Below are 15276 nucleotides of genomic sequence, written 5' to 3' on the forward strand. Positions count from 1 at the left end.
CGCTACTCACTTTGCCTTCCAGCAATTTGAACTGTGTGCTGACCCAAGCTGCTACCCCTTCTGCTCAATGAGCTGCACAAGGCGCGGCCTCTACTTGACCCTCAGGACGAGGCGCTTGTTGGGCAAGGCGGTGAGGAAGCGTTGAGCAAGGGGACAAATGGACCGCATATTGAGAGCGCAAAATGCAATTGGTATCCATGCGCAGTCCTTCATGTAGTAGTGCTCATGCAAAGGATGCTCTCTCATTGTGCAGGGAGAGGAGCAGAGTCTGGACTTCAAAGCGGGAGAAGGTAAGCAAAAGCACTGTGAGGAGCCCATTGGGGGCCACCAGGGCCGCCACGCCGGGAAATGCCGCCGAGAAAGCGCCTGTAGCAACTTGTTGCAGTGCAGCGGAGACACGAGCACAGCAGCACGTGCAAAGAAAGCAAATGCACACAAAGAGGTTGCACGCCTCCCTGCACGCACGCGAGGCTCTCAGCATATTGCTGACCCACCAAATTGCTTGCATGGATTGATAGGACCATGCATCATTGTCTGCAAAAGCTGACGTTGGCAAAGCTGCAATCGTTGGCACCGTGTTCAGCGCAACATGCTGACGCAGGACCGGATGCTGAGCAGGTGCAGAAACCTGGCCAGCAGGATGCAAGATTCAGTCAGCTGGAGTGAACACAAAGCGGAGGCCCTTGGGCAAGGTTGCAAGCCAAAAGATGTGGAGGCAGCGGGCGTGAGGGCGCCAAGTGCGATCTGAGCAATTACTGACGCGCCTCCCCTGAATGAAGCGGGCGCGCGGGCGGGAGGGAGGGCGCGCGCCCACAAGACGCCTCCCCTGAAGCTGACGTCTCCCGTCCTCTTCGTCGCTTCTCTCGCGTCTTGTTGCGAAAGCCGTACTCTCTCGCAACCAGTCGAGCACATGCGGTGAACAGAGACGTTACAGCAAAAGCTAGGCGGGGGCCGGGCAGCAGAGACTACGGAAAGGGAGCAGGCGTAGAGAAGAGAGTTTACTCTGCGTGGCGACGCGGACAAGGTCAGTTTCTTCCGCTCCAAGTACCGATTCAGTGGGAATGCACGCACTCTTCTTGGCGCCAGCCTTCTCGGCAGCCTTGGTGACTGTGGGAGTGTGCAAAAGAACAGAGAGTCAGCAAACGAGATCCGGAATCCGCCTCCTTGGCCCCCGGTTCTCGCTCTCTCGTCCCCAGAACGTCGGAAAAGGTTGCTGTACCCACCCTTGCCACCCTTGCCGTCGGTCTTCTCGACGGCCTTGATGACTGGGTTAAGGGGAAGCGAAAGAGAGTCAGCGCGAGTGCGAGAGACGAAATCGAGCGAGGGGGGACTCACCACCGACAGCAACGGTCTGGCGCATGTCACGGACGGCGAAACGACCAAGAGGCGGGTACTCGGCAAACGACTCAACGCACATCGGCTTGCTGGGCACCATCTTGACGATGGCAGCGTCGCCCGACTTGATGAACTTTAGTAGCGGGCCCGGGAGAAGAGGGACGAAGTCAGCACAGGAGTCCCCAAGTCCGAGCACAGCCACACGAGCACAACCACCCCGAGGCCCCCACTAGCACCACCACCATGGGAGAGAACGCACCTTCGGGAGGTCCTCGACCGACTTGCCCGAGCGACGGTCGATCTTCTCGAGGAGCGTGTCGAACTTGCACGCAATGTGCGCAGTGTGGCAGTCGAGAACGGGCGCGTAGCCGTTGCCGATCTGGCCCGGGTGGTTCATGACGATGACCTGGGCCTTGAACGACGCAGCCTCCTTGGGCGGGTCGTTCTTCGAGTCACCGCAGACGTTGCCGCGGCGGATGTCCTTGACCGAGACGTTCTTGACGTTGAACTGCGTGCAGTAAGCAGCAGAAGGGGCCAGAGAGGGAGGAGGGAGGGGGGGGAGGGGAGGGAAGGGGCGAGAGTCAGCTTCGAAGTCCCGAGTACGCGCCATCGACCAAGACCCGAAAGGAAACGATGACGCACGCCGACGTTGTCACCGGGGAGACCAGCCTCGAGCTGCTCGTGGTGCATCTCGACCGACTTGACCTCGGTGGTAACGTTGGCCGGGGCAAAGGTGACGACCATGCCGGCCTTGATCGTGCCGGTCTCGACACGGCCGACGGGCACTGTGCCGATACCGCCGATCTTGTAGACGTCCTGTGGCGAGCCGAGCGCAAGTCAGCAACCCGAAAAGAGACCCCCCGAAGAGAACGAACGCACCTGGAGGGGAAGGCGGAGGGGCTTGTCGGTCGGGCGGGTGGGGGGCTCGATGGCGTCGATGGCGTCGAGGAGGGTCTTGCCGGTAACCTCGCCCGACTTGGTGTCCTTGTGCCAGCCCTTGTACCACGGCATGTTGGTGGTCGCCTCGATCATGTTGTCGCCGTGCCAGCCCGAGATGGGGACGAAGGGGACGTTCTTCGGGTTGAAGCCGACCTTCTTGATAAAGTTGGACGTCTCCTTGATGATCTCCTGGTAGCGAGCCTCGTCGTACTTGGCAGTGTCCATCTTGTTGATGGCGACGATGAGCTGGCGGACACCGAGGGTGAAGGCGAGGAGGGCGTGCTCGCGGGTCTGGCCGTCCTTGGAGATACCAGCCTCGAACTCACCCGTGCCGGCGGCAATGATGAGGATGGCGCAGTCGGCCTGCGACGTGCCCGTGATCATGTTCTTGATGAAGTCACGGTGACCCGGGGCGTCGATGACGGTGATCATGTACTGCACACGCGCACGCTCGATCAGTATGGGACGAAAGCAGGACAGACGAAGCGCGCAGGGAAACTCACCTTCGGGGTCTCGAACTTCCAGAGGGCGATGTCGATGGTGATACCACGCTCGCGCTCGGCCTTGAGCTTGTCGAGGACCCAGGCGTACTTGAACGAACCTGCGAGGGCGCATGTCGTGTGAGCATGGACCGATTCTCATCTCGTCGCGAATACCGCAGCCTCGAGCGGCGGCGAGTCGTCGGAAAAATCTCCCGCGACCGCCGCTCTTCTGCAGCGACAAAGCTCAACTCACCCTTGCCGAGCTCAGCAGCCTCCTTCTCGCTGTTCGAGGGAGCGACGCCGGATCAATACTTGAACGGAAGCGCGCGGAAAAAAGGCGGGGGCGGCGACGCACAACTTCTCAATGGTACGCTTGTCGATACCACCGCACTTGTAGATGAGGTGGCCGGTCGTGGTCGACTTGCCCGAGTCGACGTGACCTGCACAGAGCGGCACAGAGAAAGCGCGAGCGTCAGCCTCCACGTCGCCTGGCGATTGGTCGCAAGAGGGTGAAACCTCGCGAAGAAGAAAAGCGCACCGATGACGACGACGTTAACGTGACCCTGTCATCCGCGAAGGCACCACAGCAGCAGCAGCGAGCGAGCGGAAGAGAGGAAAAGGGCGGCGCGGGAAGGGGAAGCGAGCGTGCGTCAGTGAGGGAAATCTGCGCGGGCAGTGTCGACGCGGCGTCGAGGGCGGGAGATGCGCACCTTTTCCTTGCCTGTCGAGACGGTGCAGGTCCATCAGGCAAGGAAAGGCGGGCGCAGGGCGAGGTGGGAGAAGGCGAGGCAAAGAGCGGGAGGAGGGGTCGAGAGGTGGCGAGGAGGCGGCGAGGAGAGCGAGCGCGAGCGTCAGTTGCGAGTGTGGGGCGCGGACGAGGCGAGCGCGAGCGCAGACGGACCCATGGTGAGTGAGTTTGGGGAGAAGTTGCAGAGAGACCGAAAGGTGAAGGAAAGAGAGAGCGAGCGCAGCGCTGCGCCCGCGCCGTGCCCGCCGCGCGAGCGTGCGCTTGCCCTGTGCGCCCGGCGCGCGCCCTCGCCCTCAGCTCGTACTCGGTCCAAGCTCACGCCGGGCCCCGCTCCTCCCTCTCCTCGCTTCTGCCCCCAATTTCCCTGGCCAGCCAGCCCGCCGCCACCCCCAGCCTCGCTTCGCCTCGTCTCGTCCTCCCCTCCTCCCTCCTCTGCTCTTCCCCGTCCTCAACGGCATCCCGCTCGCTTCCTCTTCACCATCGCGCATGCACTCTACCGCTCTCCTTGCTCTGAGCATCGCTCGCATTTTCACCGCTTGCGCGTCCCCGTTTCACGCGCATCGTCTTCGCCTCCTCGCCATTCCGTCCGATGTCGCTCTTCGCCACTCTGCTACTTGCCTCGTCGTGCTTGCCTGTCCCCAGTAGTCACTGCTATGCTCACGAGTAGTTCGCAAAGTCGAGCTCGCGTCTTCAGCGCATTCGGCGCTCTGCCCCCTCGATTCTGATTGAACGCCTCCTCGAGTCTTTCCGACTTGCGTCCTTTTTCCGACGACAATCCGCTGCGAATCTGGAAGGGTACAATCAGTCAACGCTTGCATCGTGCCACGCCGCTCCTCGTGCGCTCGGAATGTGCGGCAACGGCAAGGAAGAGATTTGACTTGGGAAGGCCCGGTCTTCCAGTCGGCGCTCTCGCTCGCTACATCGCTGTTCGGCCCGCGCCGTGTCTACAGCAGAGAGGCGGTGCATACAGGGTTATGCTACCGAGGCGGGCTGCCCAGGCCATCTACGGAGGACGAGTTCCACCAGCTCATCCGCATCCCTGCATCCCGCTCGTCAACACCATCCTCGTGCTGACGCCCTCACGCTACTGTTCACTTCCGCACTGCACGGTCTCGAGCCCGGTAAAGTTGACAAGTGGATCAGACACCCACCTCTGCGCGTCCGTCGTTAGCGCGCGTGCGAGACCTGCTCGCGCCGAATCTCCGCTGGAGCGCACGCTGTATTCGTTGGGCGCAAAGAGGCGACTCGATTTGTCAACCCGCACTGAGCTTGGTCAGGACGCTCGCTCAGGCCTTCTCGCCGGTAAGAGAGGCGAGTCTCACAAGCGCCGCTCGAAGGCGCTCACGGGGGCTGCAAGAGATGCGGAAGTACCGATGTGGTGTGTCTGTCTATTACGCCTTGAAGGCCCTAGCTAAGAAAGTGCGCGAGTGCGAGTGGTAGGCACGAGGAGAGGTACGGACGAAAGGCGGTACGGAGGAGTGGTACAAAGCGCGCAAGGCAACTGACTCCAACCCATTCGCAGCAGCCACGCTATGCGCCGCCGCCCATGATGTCCTTGCCCTTGACGCTGAGGTTGCGGATCAGGAGCGCCGAGAGCGAGGTGCAGCCGCCTGCATGCGAGGAAGCAGCGTCGGCAAAGTCGAGGGGGGAGAGTCGGGCGCTGACAACCGGGCGAGGCAGGAGAAAGGGGAACGCACCAGCAGCGACACCGATGATGAAGACATCCTTGAGCGCAAGGACGTAGGCGTGGATGACGCCCGGCTGGAGGTCCTCGGGCAGCGTCGGGATGGCCTGCGAAGCGAGCGAGACGAGTCAGCGCAACACTCGCAAAAGGCCTGCCCGGTCAAGCGCGTATGCGAGCAGAAGAGCACAACCAAGACCGGGGCATTGTGCTGTAGTCATGACCGGTTGAGCGGTTCATTGACGCACCTGGACAGACTGGCGGACGAGCTCGAACGGCGCCTCGGGCGCAAATTCACGCAACGCCGACGAGAGGCGCGTGCCAAAGATCGACGAAGCGATCGCAATCCCGACCGTTCCGCCGACTGCTCGCAGACCAGTCAATACACGCGCGAGCCGGGTCGAAGGGGAAGGGGACGGACTGAGCTGGCCGAACGTAACGAGACCCGTCTTCTGCGGGATCTGTGTCGGGTCGGCACAGTCGGCTTGGACGGCGATGATGGTGTTCTGCAGAACGAGGCCGACGCCGACACCGAGGAGCTGCAAAGCGGCACGAGGCGGTTCAGTCTCTTGCTGAGCTGACAGAGTCGCCGCCCGCCCCGGGAGAGACGCACAATTTGGTAGCCGATCAGCTTGGACATGGGCGTGTTCTCGTCGATGGTGTACAAGAGGCCCGAGCCGATCATCGAGATAGCAGGTCCGCCAAAAAGGAACGGCCAGTACCGACCAAACTTGGAGATGATGCCGCCTGCGAAGCCGGACGCAAACACGACTGCCAGCATGAATGCGAGGATGTCGATGCCACTCTTTGTCGCAGAGTGAGCGCGCGTGGCTTGCTGTGGAGGCACGAGGCGGAAAGGTGGATCGGATGAGGGATGAAGGGCGGCGGAGGGCGGCGTGAGTCAGCGTACGGCCAAGTCGGCATTTTGAAACAAACGGGAGACGTACGAACTGTCGCGGAGCGAGACGGAAGGCACGCATGAGCGAGGGCGGGCCGACAAAATCGAAGGGCGAGAAAGGAGTGCAGATTGTGGAAAGCAAGTCAGAAAAGTGTCAGAGGCCTCATGCAAGGAGGCAGAACGCACGAATGTCGGCAAGTAGTACGTAGAGACCAAGAGAGTGAACATGGTGAAGAAGGCGGCGAGAGTCGCGCCAACCTGGGCCGAGAAAGGTCAGTCCCGGCCTCTTGAGTATCAAGGAAGGCAGTCGGTCTCACCTGCGTGCGGTCCTTGAAGTAGCCGAGCGGGAGGATGCGACTAGGACCGGCGAGCTTCCACTCGAACGCGACGAGGATGGGGATCAGGACGGCGAAGACGACGAGGCACGCGACGACCGGGCCGTCGGACCAGGCATACTTCTCGCCGCCCCACTGGAGCGCGAGGACGAGGCACGTGATGAGGCCGAGCATGAGGACCGTGCCGATGTAGTCGAGGGCAAAGATGCGGAAGAAGATGGACGAGCGCGGAGGGGTCCAGCGGCCAAAGGTGTAGCGAGCAATCTTGCGCTCTGTCCACTCGGCGACCGCTTCGTCCATCGGCGGAGGCGGTTGCGGGCCGAGCTGGGCAGGTCGAGTTATTGTCAGGAGTGGCTGAGACTACGGAACGAGGAGTCTTCCGACTTACGATGAAGACGATCGCCGCAACGGTAATGGCACCTGCACATGTTGACCCTGTCAGCAGGAAGCAGCGAAGCGCCGTACTGCTCTCGGCGTACCGAACGGAAGGTTGATGCTGTGACGGGACAGAAGGTCAGCGACGGTTGACTCCGCATGAGACGGCGGAAAGTCCACGTACTAGAAGCACCAGCGCCAAGAGACGTGGTCGGTAAAGGCACCGCCGAGCTGTACAGGCGCATACGTAAGCATTTATGTGAACAGTCAGGGCGGGGAGGAGCGGAAGCCATCGAGTTCCGAGCCGTCAACACGCGCGACACAGGCAGACGTACAAGGGGACCGACAACGGAGGAGAGGCCGAAAACGGCACCGAAGAGGCCTGCCAAGGTGTCCAGTGTGAGGTGATTGAAGAAAGCAGGAAGCGAGGAAGTAAGCAAGACGCACCAAACAGCTTGGGGCGGTCCTCGAGACGCGTCACATCCGCGATGATGGACAGTACACTGACGAAGATGCCGGCCGCGCCGACACCAGCGAAGGCCCGGCCAAAGATGAGGACTTCGACGGACTTGGCGACGGCGCAGACGAGCGAGCCGAGTTCGAAGAGGAGAATGGCGGCAAGGAAAGTGAGCTTGCGGTCGAACAGGGTGAGGATCTGGCCGTAGAGGAGAAGGAAGGCCGTCTGGGTAAGGAAGTAGCTGGAGCGCCAGAGCGAGACGGAGTCAGCCGATTTACAGGGGATGAGGCGAGCAACGCAATAGACTCACGCCGAAGCAATCCACGCCTGTTTGGGGAACACGAGCTCGTCAGCACGGCATGGGTGTGAGCCGCTCGAGGACGTACAATCTGGTCGAGCGCCTGCGAAGTGGGACAAGGCCAGGTCGGTCAGTCTCGGTTGAGAGAGCGCCAGATGAGCGAGACGGACCTCAAACTTCGAAGCGATGACAGGAAGCGCGGGAGCGAGGATCGTCTGATCGAGGGCGACGAGGAGAACGGACAGGAGCATGCCAACGAAGACGAGGACGAGCTTGGCTGTGGACGGACGGGGCGGCGGAAGCACAGCGAGGTCAGTCTGGCATTCACCAGGTCTCGAGACGTCTCAGTCTTTCGCAAACACGCAGGGGAGACGCACTGCCGGTCAGGATCTTGCTGTCGACTTCGGCTGCTGGAGGAGATGCTGGCGCGTGACCCGCCTCTTTGGTGGAAACGGCATCCTTGCCCTCGCTGGAGAAAGTCGTATCGTTCGACAAGACCTTCTCGACGATGGGCGCCGTCGCGGAGCTGGCGTAGCTCGCCGTAGCAATGGTCGGGACCTCCGCGATCGGGCGCGAAGCGGACGCTTGCTGCTGCTCGTGAGCGGCGGAGTTCGAGTCTCCCATCGTCGTCGAGCTGTGAGACGTGACGAGTCGAGTAGAGAAACGAGAAGAAAGAGCGAGCCAAGCCCCGTGCACAGGGGAGCAAATACGGCCGCCGACTCGACGACGCGTCCTCCGCCGGAAGCCGCGACTCCAGATCAAGCGCTGACGGCGACGGCGGCGGAGCCTGGACTCGCGGTGCGTGCACGTGCTGACCCAGCAGCGCCCGGGCACCGGGCAGAGCTCAGCAAGCCTGCTGTCGTAAGTACACGTGTCGCAGCATTGACGGGCAGTTGGCGGAGCTCTGCAGGGCGCGATCGACATTCGCAAGAAACGAGCGAGAGACCCGCCACGAGGAGACCCTCGCTGGCAACAGCAGAGTCCAGCAGAGACGGCAGCATTTGAGAAGCACAGAGCAAGGTATACGAACGAAGCAAAGGAGCGGCAGCGCAAGCGAGCGAGAAAGCCGAGCGAACCCCAGACGGAGCTGTGGCCGCCGTGGATGCCGAGGGTCGCGATGTCGGAACCGTGTTTGTGTTTCGCAGTTCTCCCGCGATTGCTCAAAGAGGTTCTAGCTAGCCGCGTACGCCCTGCATCCGCGCTCGACGACGGTCTACAGCGCGAGGTCGGAGTATCGCAAAAAGAACAAGTTGCGCAGGGAAAAAAGGGTTGTACCAGAGAAAGGTAGAAAACGATAGGCCCGCTCCGTGCCGTCTGTGGAATGAATAGAGACGGGGAGTGCCTGCCTGGTGCTGCCACCGCCGCCTGGCCCGCCTGCTCGTCGTCGCAGCCCTGTACTCGTCCCTCCTCCCCCTTCGCTCCGCGCCGCCTCGACGCGTCCGCCCGCTCAGTACGCATCGCCTTCGCCGCCTTCCTCGCCGAAACCTTGCCGCTTGAAGAGGACCTGCTCGTGCTGGTGCTTCTTGTCGAGTTTGGCCTTTTTCTCCTGCGCCAACGCAGCGGACAATTGCTGCCACGGGACAAGCGTGAGCGCCTCCAGGGGCGCGTCCTCCAGGTCAAGGTCCTGCGTGGGACGCCCAATAAGCGTGTGTACACGACCTCAGGCAAAGGAGGAGGGGCGACGCACCACCTCGCCGAGCAGCACGACGTTCTCGCCTCGCACCAGGAACACTCCTCGGTCTGTCTGTGCATACGACTTTGTTGGCGGGTGGTATAGCCGCTCGAGCGTTTCCGTCAAGACGAGGTTGGCTGTGCGTATGCGGGCCGTTGGGAAAGGGGCCGAGGTCGCGCGAGTCCGAGTCGGAGGAGGGAGAGTGGCGTGGCGCGAGCGGGCAGTGACAGTGTGAGTGCACGAGCGGTATGCGTCAGCTCAAGTTGTCCGAAGCGAGAGTTGGCAGCGTAGATGACGAGCAGGCGCACCATACTGGTCGTACGAGCGGAGCACTCCGATCAGTTTCCGGTCGTCTCGCAGGTGCACCAAGACCTTCTCTGCAGGCTCGAGCTGCGTCAGCGACTGTACGAGCTGCTTGCACGGCGGGAAGACGCACTGTCGACGAGCTCGATGAGCGCGCCCGACGTCGTGAACTGGAGGTTGCCGAGCGGGTCCATCGACGTAGCGAGACTTTTACAGAGCTACTTTGAGGCTGAACGGCTCCTTGGGGGCCTCGAGGGGTTGTGCGGCGGCGACGAGACACGATCGGATCTGGCGGTGATGAGGAAGCGAGGGAGGTCGGCACAGCTCGCAGCGACTCGGGATCGGCGCGGTGGCCTAGGTAGTACCTTACGGTTGGCGCACGACGTGATTCTGCCGCAATTTGGGGAGCTTGGCGCGGAGAGGAGGAGATAGAAACTAAGGTGCTCTCTCGGTACGAGCACTTGCTTCCTGGCAGCAAGACTGGTGCCTTTCGAGCTGCTACCCCCGTCACAGCAGCTTCAGTAGTGTCAACGTACAGAGCGAAAAGCAAAAGGAACGCCCCGCTTGTATTTCTGCTCTCCGTCCTCTTCCTGCGCCGTCTCCCAGAGGGCATGTATTGCAAAGCCGGCATGCATAACAGCCCGGCCGCCTACCCGCCCTGCCTCCGCAACTGACGCAGCTCGCTTCTTGACAGGCCCGCCATGAGCAGCTCCTCGTAGTCGCCCGACCCGGCCCTGCTCTCGCCGCCATACCCGTTCCCGTTCGCGTGCAGGCTCGGGCTGCGCGTCTCGCGCCCGCGGTTCCCGCGCGAATGTTGGTGCTGCTGGCTCTTGCGCGGCGGCGAGGACGCGACGGCTGCGGCGCGGGCCTCTTCGCGCTCGACGAGCAGGTCCTCGACCGCGATCAGGTCGGCGTCGTCCGCCTTGCGCGAGCGGTTCGCGAGGCGGAACGCGACCGTCTCGTCGTGCTGAGCCAGCTGGCCGCCGAGCGAGTGCGAGAGCACGTCGAGTCGCTCGAGACGGCGGTTCTGTCGAGAGGAGCCCAAACCACCCGGTCAGCAAACTGCCTCAGCCGAAAGATGATGACGACCAGAAAGCCACGCACGAAGACGGCTTTTTCGAGCGCAAAGTCGGCTTCGCGGACCTTCTGCCACCCCTGGTGGCGGTTGCACTCCTTGCGCGTCGTGAGGCAAACGTGGTCGAGCTGCGCCGCGTCGAGCTCGACCGCCAGATCCACGTCTCCGCCCTGGGCGGCCTCGAGGATCGCGCGCCCCTCGTCTCCGACGCACCACGCGCGCCACTCTGCGTCGGAGAAGCACAGGCGGACGTCGAGCCCGCACTGCGCCTCGGGGAGGCTCGTCGGCGCCGTCGGGCCCTTCTTCTTCCCGCTGCCCTTGCCCTTCCTCTTGCCCTTCCTCGAGTTCCCCGCCGCCGCTGCAGCCGCAGCAGCCGCCGCCTCGTCGGCATCCTCCCCAGCAGGCGCGACCGCGTTCGCCTCGATCAGCGCGCGCGCCGTGTCGGCGCACAGCTTCTCCCACCGCTGGATTGCCACGCGGAGGTATACGAGCCGGAGCTCGACGCGCCCGACCGCCCCGCGGAGCGCCGAGCGCCGCTCGTCAGTCTCGCGCAGGCGCGCGACAAGCCGCGAGCGCGTGCGCGCATCGGCGGCATCCTGCCGCGCGAACTCGGCTTCGCGGCGCACGGCGCGTTGAGCGTTCTGTTCGGCGACGGGAAGGGTGTCGAGCGCGGCGCCGTTGAGCTGGCCTGGAGCGGTGGCGTCGGCTGTGTCGGCCTCGCGGCGGCGGGCTTTGCGCACAGCATCGTAGAACGAGTCGGGCGCAGTGCCCGTCTCGACTTGGAGGAGCTCGAGACGTGCGGCGGCGACTGCGACGCCACAGTAGTCGGTGCAAAATTTCGAGAGAGGCGCGACAGGCTGGCGACAGGTCGGACGGGCACAACAAGTCTTCCAGGTCGTGCGGTCGAAGGAGGCTGGGTGGCGAGGTTGCGGGTCAGGACTCAAGTAGCAGTCAAGAGCGTCGGGAGCGTGCAGAACGGTTACATGACGCACAGGCACTGCACTTCGGACAGATGAAGAGGTCGACAAGCTCGACGGCGTCTTCGGCAATGTCGACACAGTCGACGTGATACCATTCCTCACATCTGTGCGTGAAATCGGTGAGCAACTGTACGGATCAAGCTGCGTCGGCGCAGACGTACTTGTCGCAGGCAATCATCATCCTCTGCGAGCGCAAAGGGAACAGTCAGTCCGGCTGAACGCGAGTCCAGTCGCGAGACAGCGCACCTCGGGGTCGTAGAGCTCCTTGCAGATGCAATAAAGGCGGTCGTCGACATCCGAGTCGTCCTCCTCGTCCTCCTTGGCCTTTGCCTTGCTCTTGCCCTTCTGCATCGCAGCCCTCCGCTGTCGCTCCTTCCGCCTCGCGTCTTCGTCCTCCGAGTCCGAGTCGTCGTCACCGACGCCAAACGTCGCACGGCGCGGTGGGACATACGCTTCGAAGGCGGCGGGGAGAGTAGGGCGTGGGAGAGAAGGGTCGAGACGCGGGTGGACGTAGGCTGAGGGCGAGAGCGGCGGGCCAGACATTCCGCCGGCAGATGAGGCGGTCAGGGCAGACAGGCTCGTCGAGTCAAAGAGGAGCTCTTGCGAGAGACCGGACGGGCCGGGAGAGGGAGCGGGCGAAGTGCCGGTCGAAGCGAGGTGTGCACGCGCTTTGCCCTTGGACGAGGACGCTTTCGACCGAGGCTTCGGTGTCGCTGAAGAGGGTCGTGGTTGCGTCTGGACGTATGTGCAGGTCAGTCAAAGCTGTCCTCGGCGAGATGAGAGCGAATGCAAGGCGTCCTCGACTGAGGGATGTGAGGAGCACATACCTTTAGCGCTGCCAAAGCCGCGCCTTCGTCCCCATTGGCCATAATGTCGACCTCTGCGTCGTCCTCGAGCTTGACCGGCGCCTTTCCTGCCACCGTCTCTGCCCTCCCCAGTGCTCCCTCGTCGTCCGAGTCTGGCACAACCGACGCGGTCGAGACTGGCGACGCGCCCCGGACAACCGGAGGTGGTCCCATTGCCGACCTGACCTGCGCTGCAAGCGCCTGGGGGTCGAGAGCGGCGAGCGGGTCCAAGGTTGCTGTGAGCGGAGACGCCGGCGGGTGCAGCTCGAAGGCCGAGGGCGCGAACCCGCCTGCTCCGGGGAGAGCTGCAGTGTCCTCGAACGCGTACTCTGGAGCAGCCATGGCAGCTCCCGGGGCCGAGAGGAGCGAGTTGAGCGCCATCCTCGAGGCGAGTGGAGCGGGGTCGCCCGACCCGCTCGCACGCGGCGCAGGATCGCTGCTTGGGTTGAGCAGGTTCGAGAAGTTCATCGTGCGCGTCCCGTGCGCGTACGACGCGTCCTCCTCGGCGGGAACACGCGGGACGACTCGAGTTGACAAGGTGAGAGACGCAACATGCAGCAACACGGCGACGGCAACGAGGGGAGCTTCCTAGATAATTTGACGGGCTGTGCTCTGCTCTCTGTGGCGGTCCAGCGTTGTGTTCAGCGAAACCACTGCCATTCCAGCGCGACCTGCGACGACCCTCTTCCTCCCAGCTCCCCTCGAGCCTCCCTCCACCAACTGCGGTTGCCGTGCCTGTGCATGTCCGACGGGACATTGCGACCCTCCCACGCTCACAGGCGCGTGCTCGTGAAAGCCGCGCCCGGCCGTCTGAAAGCGCCGCACCCAAGTCCCCCCGTGAGCTCGAAACGAGCTCGCTTCTCCGGCCCGAAGACGGCGTGAACGGCGTCATGGACAGCAAGCGCAGACTCCCGAGGGAGCGACTGCGCCGGTCTAGGTGCCACGTGCTTTTGAGTGGGCCGTGGAAAATTGCGTTAAGGAGAAAAGGAGGACGAGCAGCGTCGCGGCGAGGACGATGCGGTCGTCGCGCAGGGGAGGCGCAGCTTTGTGAGCGCCTCGAGTTGACGACCGCTTGAGTTGACCGCCGACGCACTGTCCAGCTCTAAACTTCGCTGTTCAGTCGCTCGGGTGCTGGCTTCGCAAATGCTACACGTGCTGAGACCCGCTCGGCGCAGCGTTCTCGCGGCCTTCTCCCTCGTCCTCTGCTTCTCGCTCGCTCAGCTCCCAAACCTGCTGGCTCTCGCTGTTCGCAAGCGACTCTTGCTCTGCTACTGGCGATGCTTCAAGGTTCGCACTTTGTGCCCTGCGTCGGGTGTCGCCTCATATTGCACCCGCTCGACACCTTGGTGTTTGCTGCCGGCCTTGCCTGCTCGTCGGCGAGTCAGTCGTTGCCCCCGTCCTGGCTTGCTTGTTGGCTGGCTGGAATTGCACGTCTTGACACCCGGCGGGCGGTGCCGTCAGCACGGGCATGTGATGCTCCTGCCGGATAGTCCGGTACTGTCCTGCTGTCTCCTGTCCCGCATGACGAACATGCGGCGCAGCTTCTGGGTCTGCTTTCTCTCTTTGTTCATCCCTGGAAGATGTCTCGCCCCCCTGCTCAGCATGACCACCGCGTATCTGCCGACCACGGGACGCCAATCAGCGCGTCCGGCCCTTCTGGGCCTCGAGCTACAAGCGCGCTTGAGGACGGCATTGCACACCTCTACGCCATCTACGGCCTCTTCTCCTTCCACGACGCCATGAAGTCAACCAAGCGGAGTACTGAACAGCAGCGTCACGACAAGGCCAAGACAACGCTTCAGTTGCAGTGGCATGGCGTCGAGGGGGATGCGTGGCTGATGCAGGCGCTCCTTGCACGGTTTCAGTGGTACTATAACCACAACCAGAAGGAGCACAACCGGGGCGAGCCATTCAGCAAGCGGATCAAAAACTATGGGTGCGCTTCCCCTTTTTTCCACCTCCTCGCTGTTGTTGCAGGCATCCTTGACATTGTCACCCTGTTCCATGCCTCAGCCAGGACAAAGAGCTCTGGAGGCGGACTTCCGGTAGGTCACTCTCGACTGGTCCGGCATCTTCCAGCAAGCACACAACATCTGCTCGTTTTATGAGCAACACGGCAAGCATCCTGGCGACAACAAGGCCGCGCAGGCGTGGTTGCGCAGGTTCCACGCTGCCGTCATGCAGTACATTGCCAACGAGGACTTTCACAAGCTCTCAACCGAGATCTTGGACGTTCTGCGTCTCATTTTCACGCACTTTGTCCGAGGAGTCGGATTCAATCAGCTCCCGGCCGCACAACTGGTGACTCAACATGTCTGTCTTGCATGCACCTGTCCCCTGACTGGTGTTTTGTGCAGCTGTCATTCCACCGCATTGTGGAGGACGCAAAGGCCAAAGGGCTTGCGCGATGGCAACGTGCAACCGGTTGCTTACCGTGAGTTCTGCCCATCTGCTGCAATTAGATGGCTGCACAATGGTATCTGAGGTGATGTCTGCACGTTGCAGAAATCAACCCCCACACCGCGTCCTCACTTGCGCATCAAGCGCATCGCGCCAATTCACCTTTTCAATCTGTCTACCACCCTCGCTCCTGTCTCTTTTGAGCATCTCTGCAATGAGTCAATGTTTGTACGCTGTCAAACAGGCTATCTCTACGTAGTGCAATATGTCGCCCGGAAGGCATCCCTGGATTGAGAAGGTCACCGGCACAGGGCTGCGCGGCCGGCGCATCCATGCTCACGGCCAATTTGAGCAAGCTGTGCAAGAAACAAGTGTGCACATCATGTGCAGCAGTAGTAGCAAGAAGCTCGAAGCAGAGGATTGCAGCAGAAGAAGCAAACCTTTTGACACAAC

The 15276-nt window shown here is 62.4% G+C and overlaps 4 protein-coding genes across 4 annotated transcripts; all 4 read right to left on the minus strand.

Moving 5' to 3' along the window:
• Window positions 1–998: 998 nt before the first annotated feature.
• JCM10292_002449 (elongation factor 1-alpha) lies at window positions 999–3661 on the minus strand (the record flags this gene model as incomplete). The annotated part of the gene is made up of 13 exons (XM_076652396.1): window positions 999–1003; window positions 1072–1107; window positions 1224–1265; window positions 1336–1468; window positions 1595–1843; window positions 1978–2151; window positions 2215–2709; window positions 2778–2875; window positions 3010–3038; window positions 3112–3196; window positions 3295–3319; window positions 3467–3477; window positions 3658–3661. 13 exons carry the CDS (start codon window positions 3659–3661, stop codon window positions 999–1001), a joined length of 1386 nt encoding a protein of 461 aa, XP_076502062.1.
• A 1373-nt stretch (window positions 3662–5034) lies between these two features.
• JCM10292_002450 (MDR family MFS transporter) lies at window positions 5035–8172 on the minus strand (the record flags this gene model as incomplete). The annotated part of the gene is made up of 16 exons (XM_076652397.1): window positions 5035–5114; window positions 5202–5295; window positions 5434–5549; window positions 5607–5724; window positions 5799–6020; window positions 6270–6341; window positions 6401–6742; window positions 6807–6838; window positions 6898–6914; window positions 6978–7024; window positions 7129–7175; window positions 7241–7491; window positions 7561–7577; window positions 7637–7651; window positions 7719–7825; window positions 7926–8172. The coding sequence occupies 16 exons, from the start codon at window positions 8170–8172 to the stop codon at window positions 5035–5037; spliced, it is 1824 nt and encodes a 607-aa protein (XP_076502063.1).
• An 823-nt stretch (window positions 8173–8995) lies between these two features.
• JCM10292_002451 (U6 snRNA-associated Sm-like protein LSm1) lies at window positions 8996–9717 on the minus strand (the record flags this gene model as incomplete). The annotated part of the gene is made up of 4 exons (XM_076652398.1): window positions 8996–9172; window positions 9236–9357; window positions 9529–9597; window positions 9657–9717. The coding sequence occupies 4 exons, from the start codon at window positions 9715–9717 to the stop codon at window positions 8996–8998; spliced, it is 429 nt and encodes a 142-aa protein (XP_076502064.1).
• Window positions 9718–10172: 455 nt separating this feature from the next.
• On the minus strand, window positions 10173–12891 carry JCM10292_002452 (uncharacterized protein; the record flags this gene model as incomplete). Its single annotated transcript, XM_076652399.1, has 6 exons — window positions 10173–10550; window positions 10628–11511; window positions 11591–11682; window positions 11740–11762; window positions 11825–12313; window positions 12406–12891. 6 exons carry the CDS (start codon window positions 12889–12891, stop codon window positions 10173–10175), a joined length of 2352 nt encoding a protein of 783 aa, XP_076502065.1.
• Window positions 12892–15276: the final 2385 nt, after the last annotated feature.

Source organism: Rhodotorula paludigena (assembly GCF_050403205.1).
Source record: "Rhodotorula paludigena JCM10292 DNA, Rt_paludigena_JCM10292v1_ctg74, whole genome shotgun sequence".
Taxonomy (NCBI): Eukaryota; Fungi; Basidiomycota; class Microbotryomycetes; order Sporidiobolales; family Sporidiobolaceae; genus Rhodotorula; species Rhodotorula paludigena.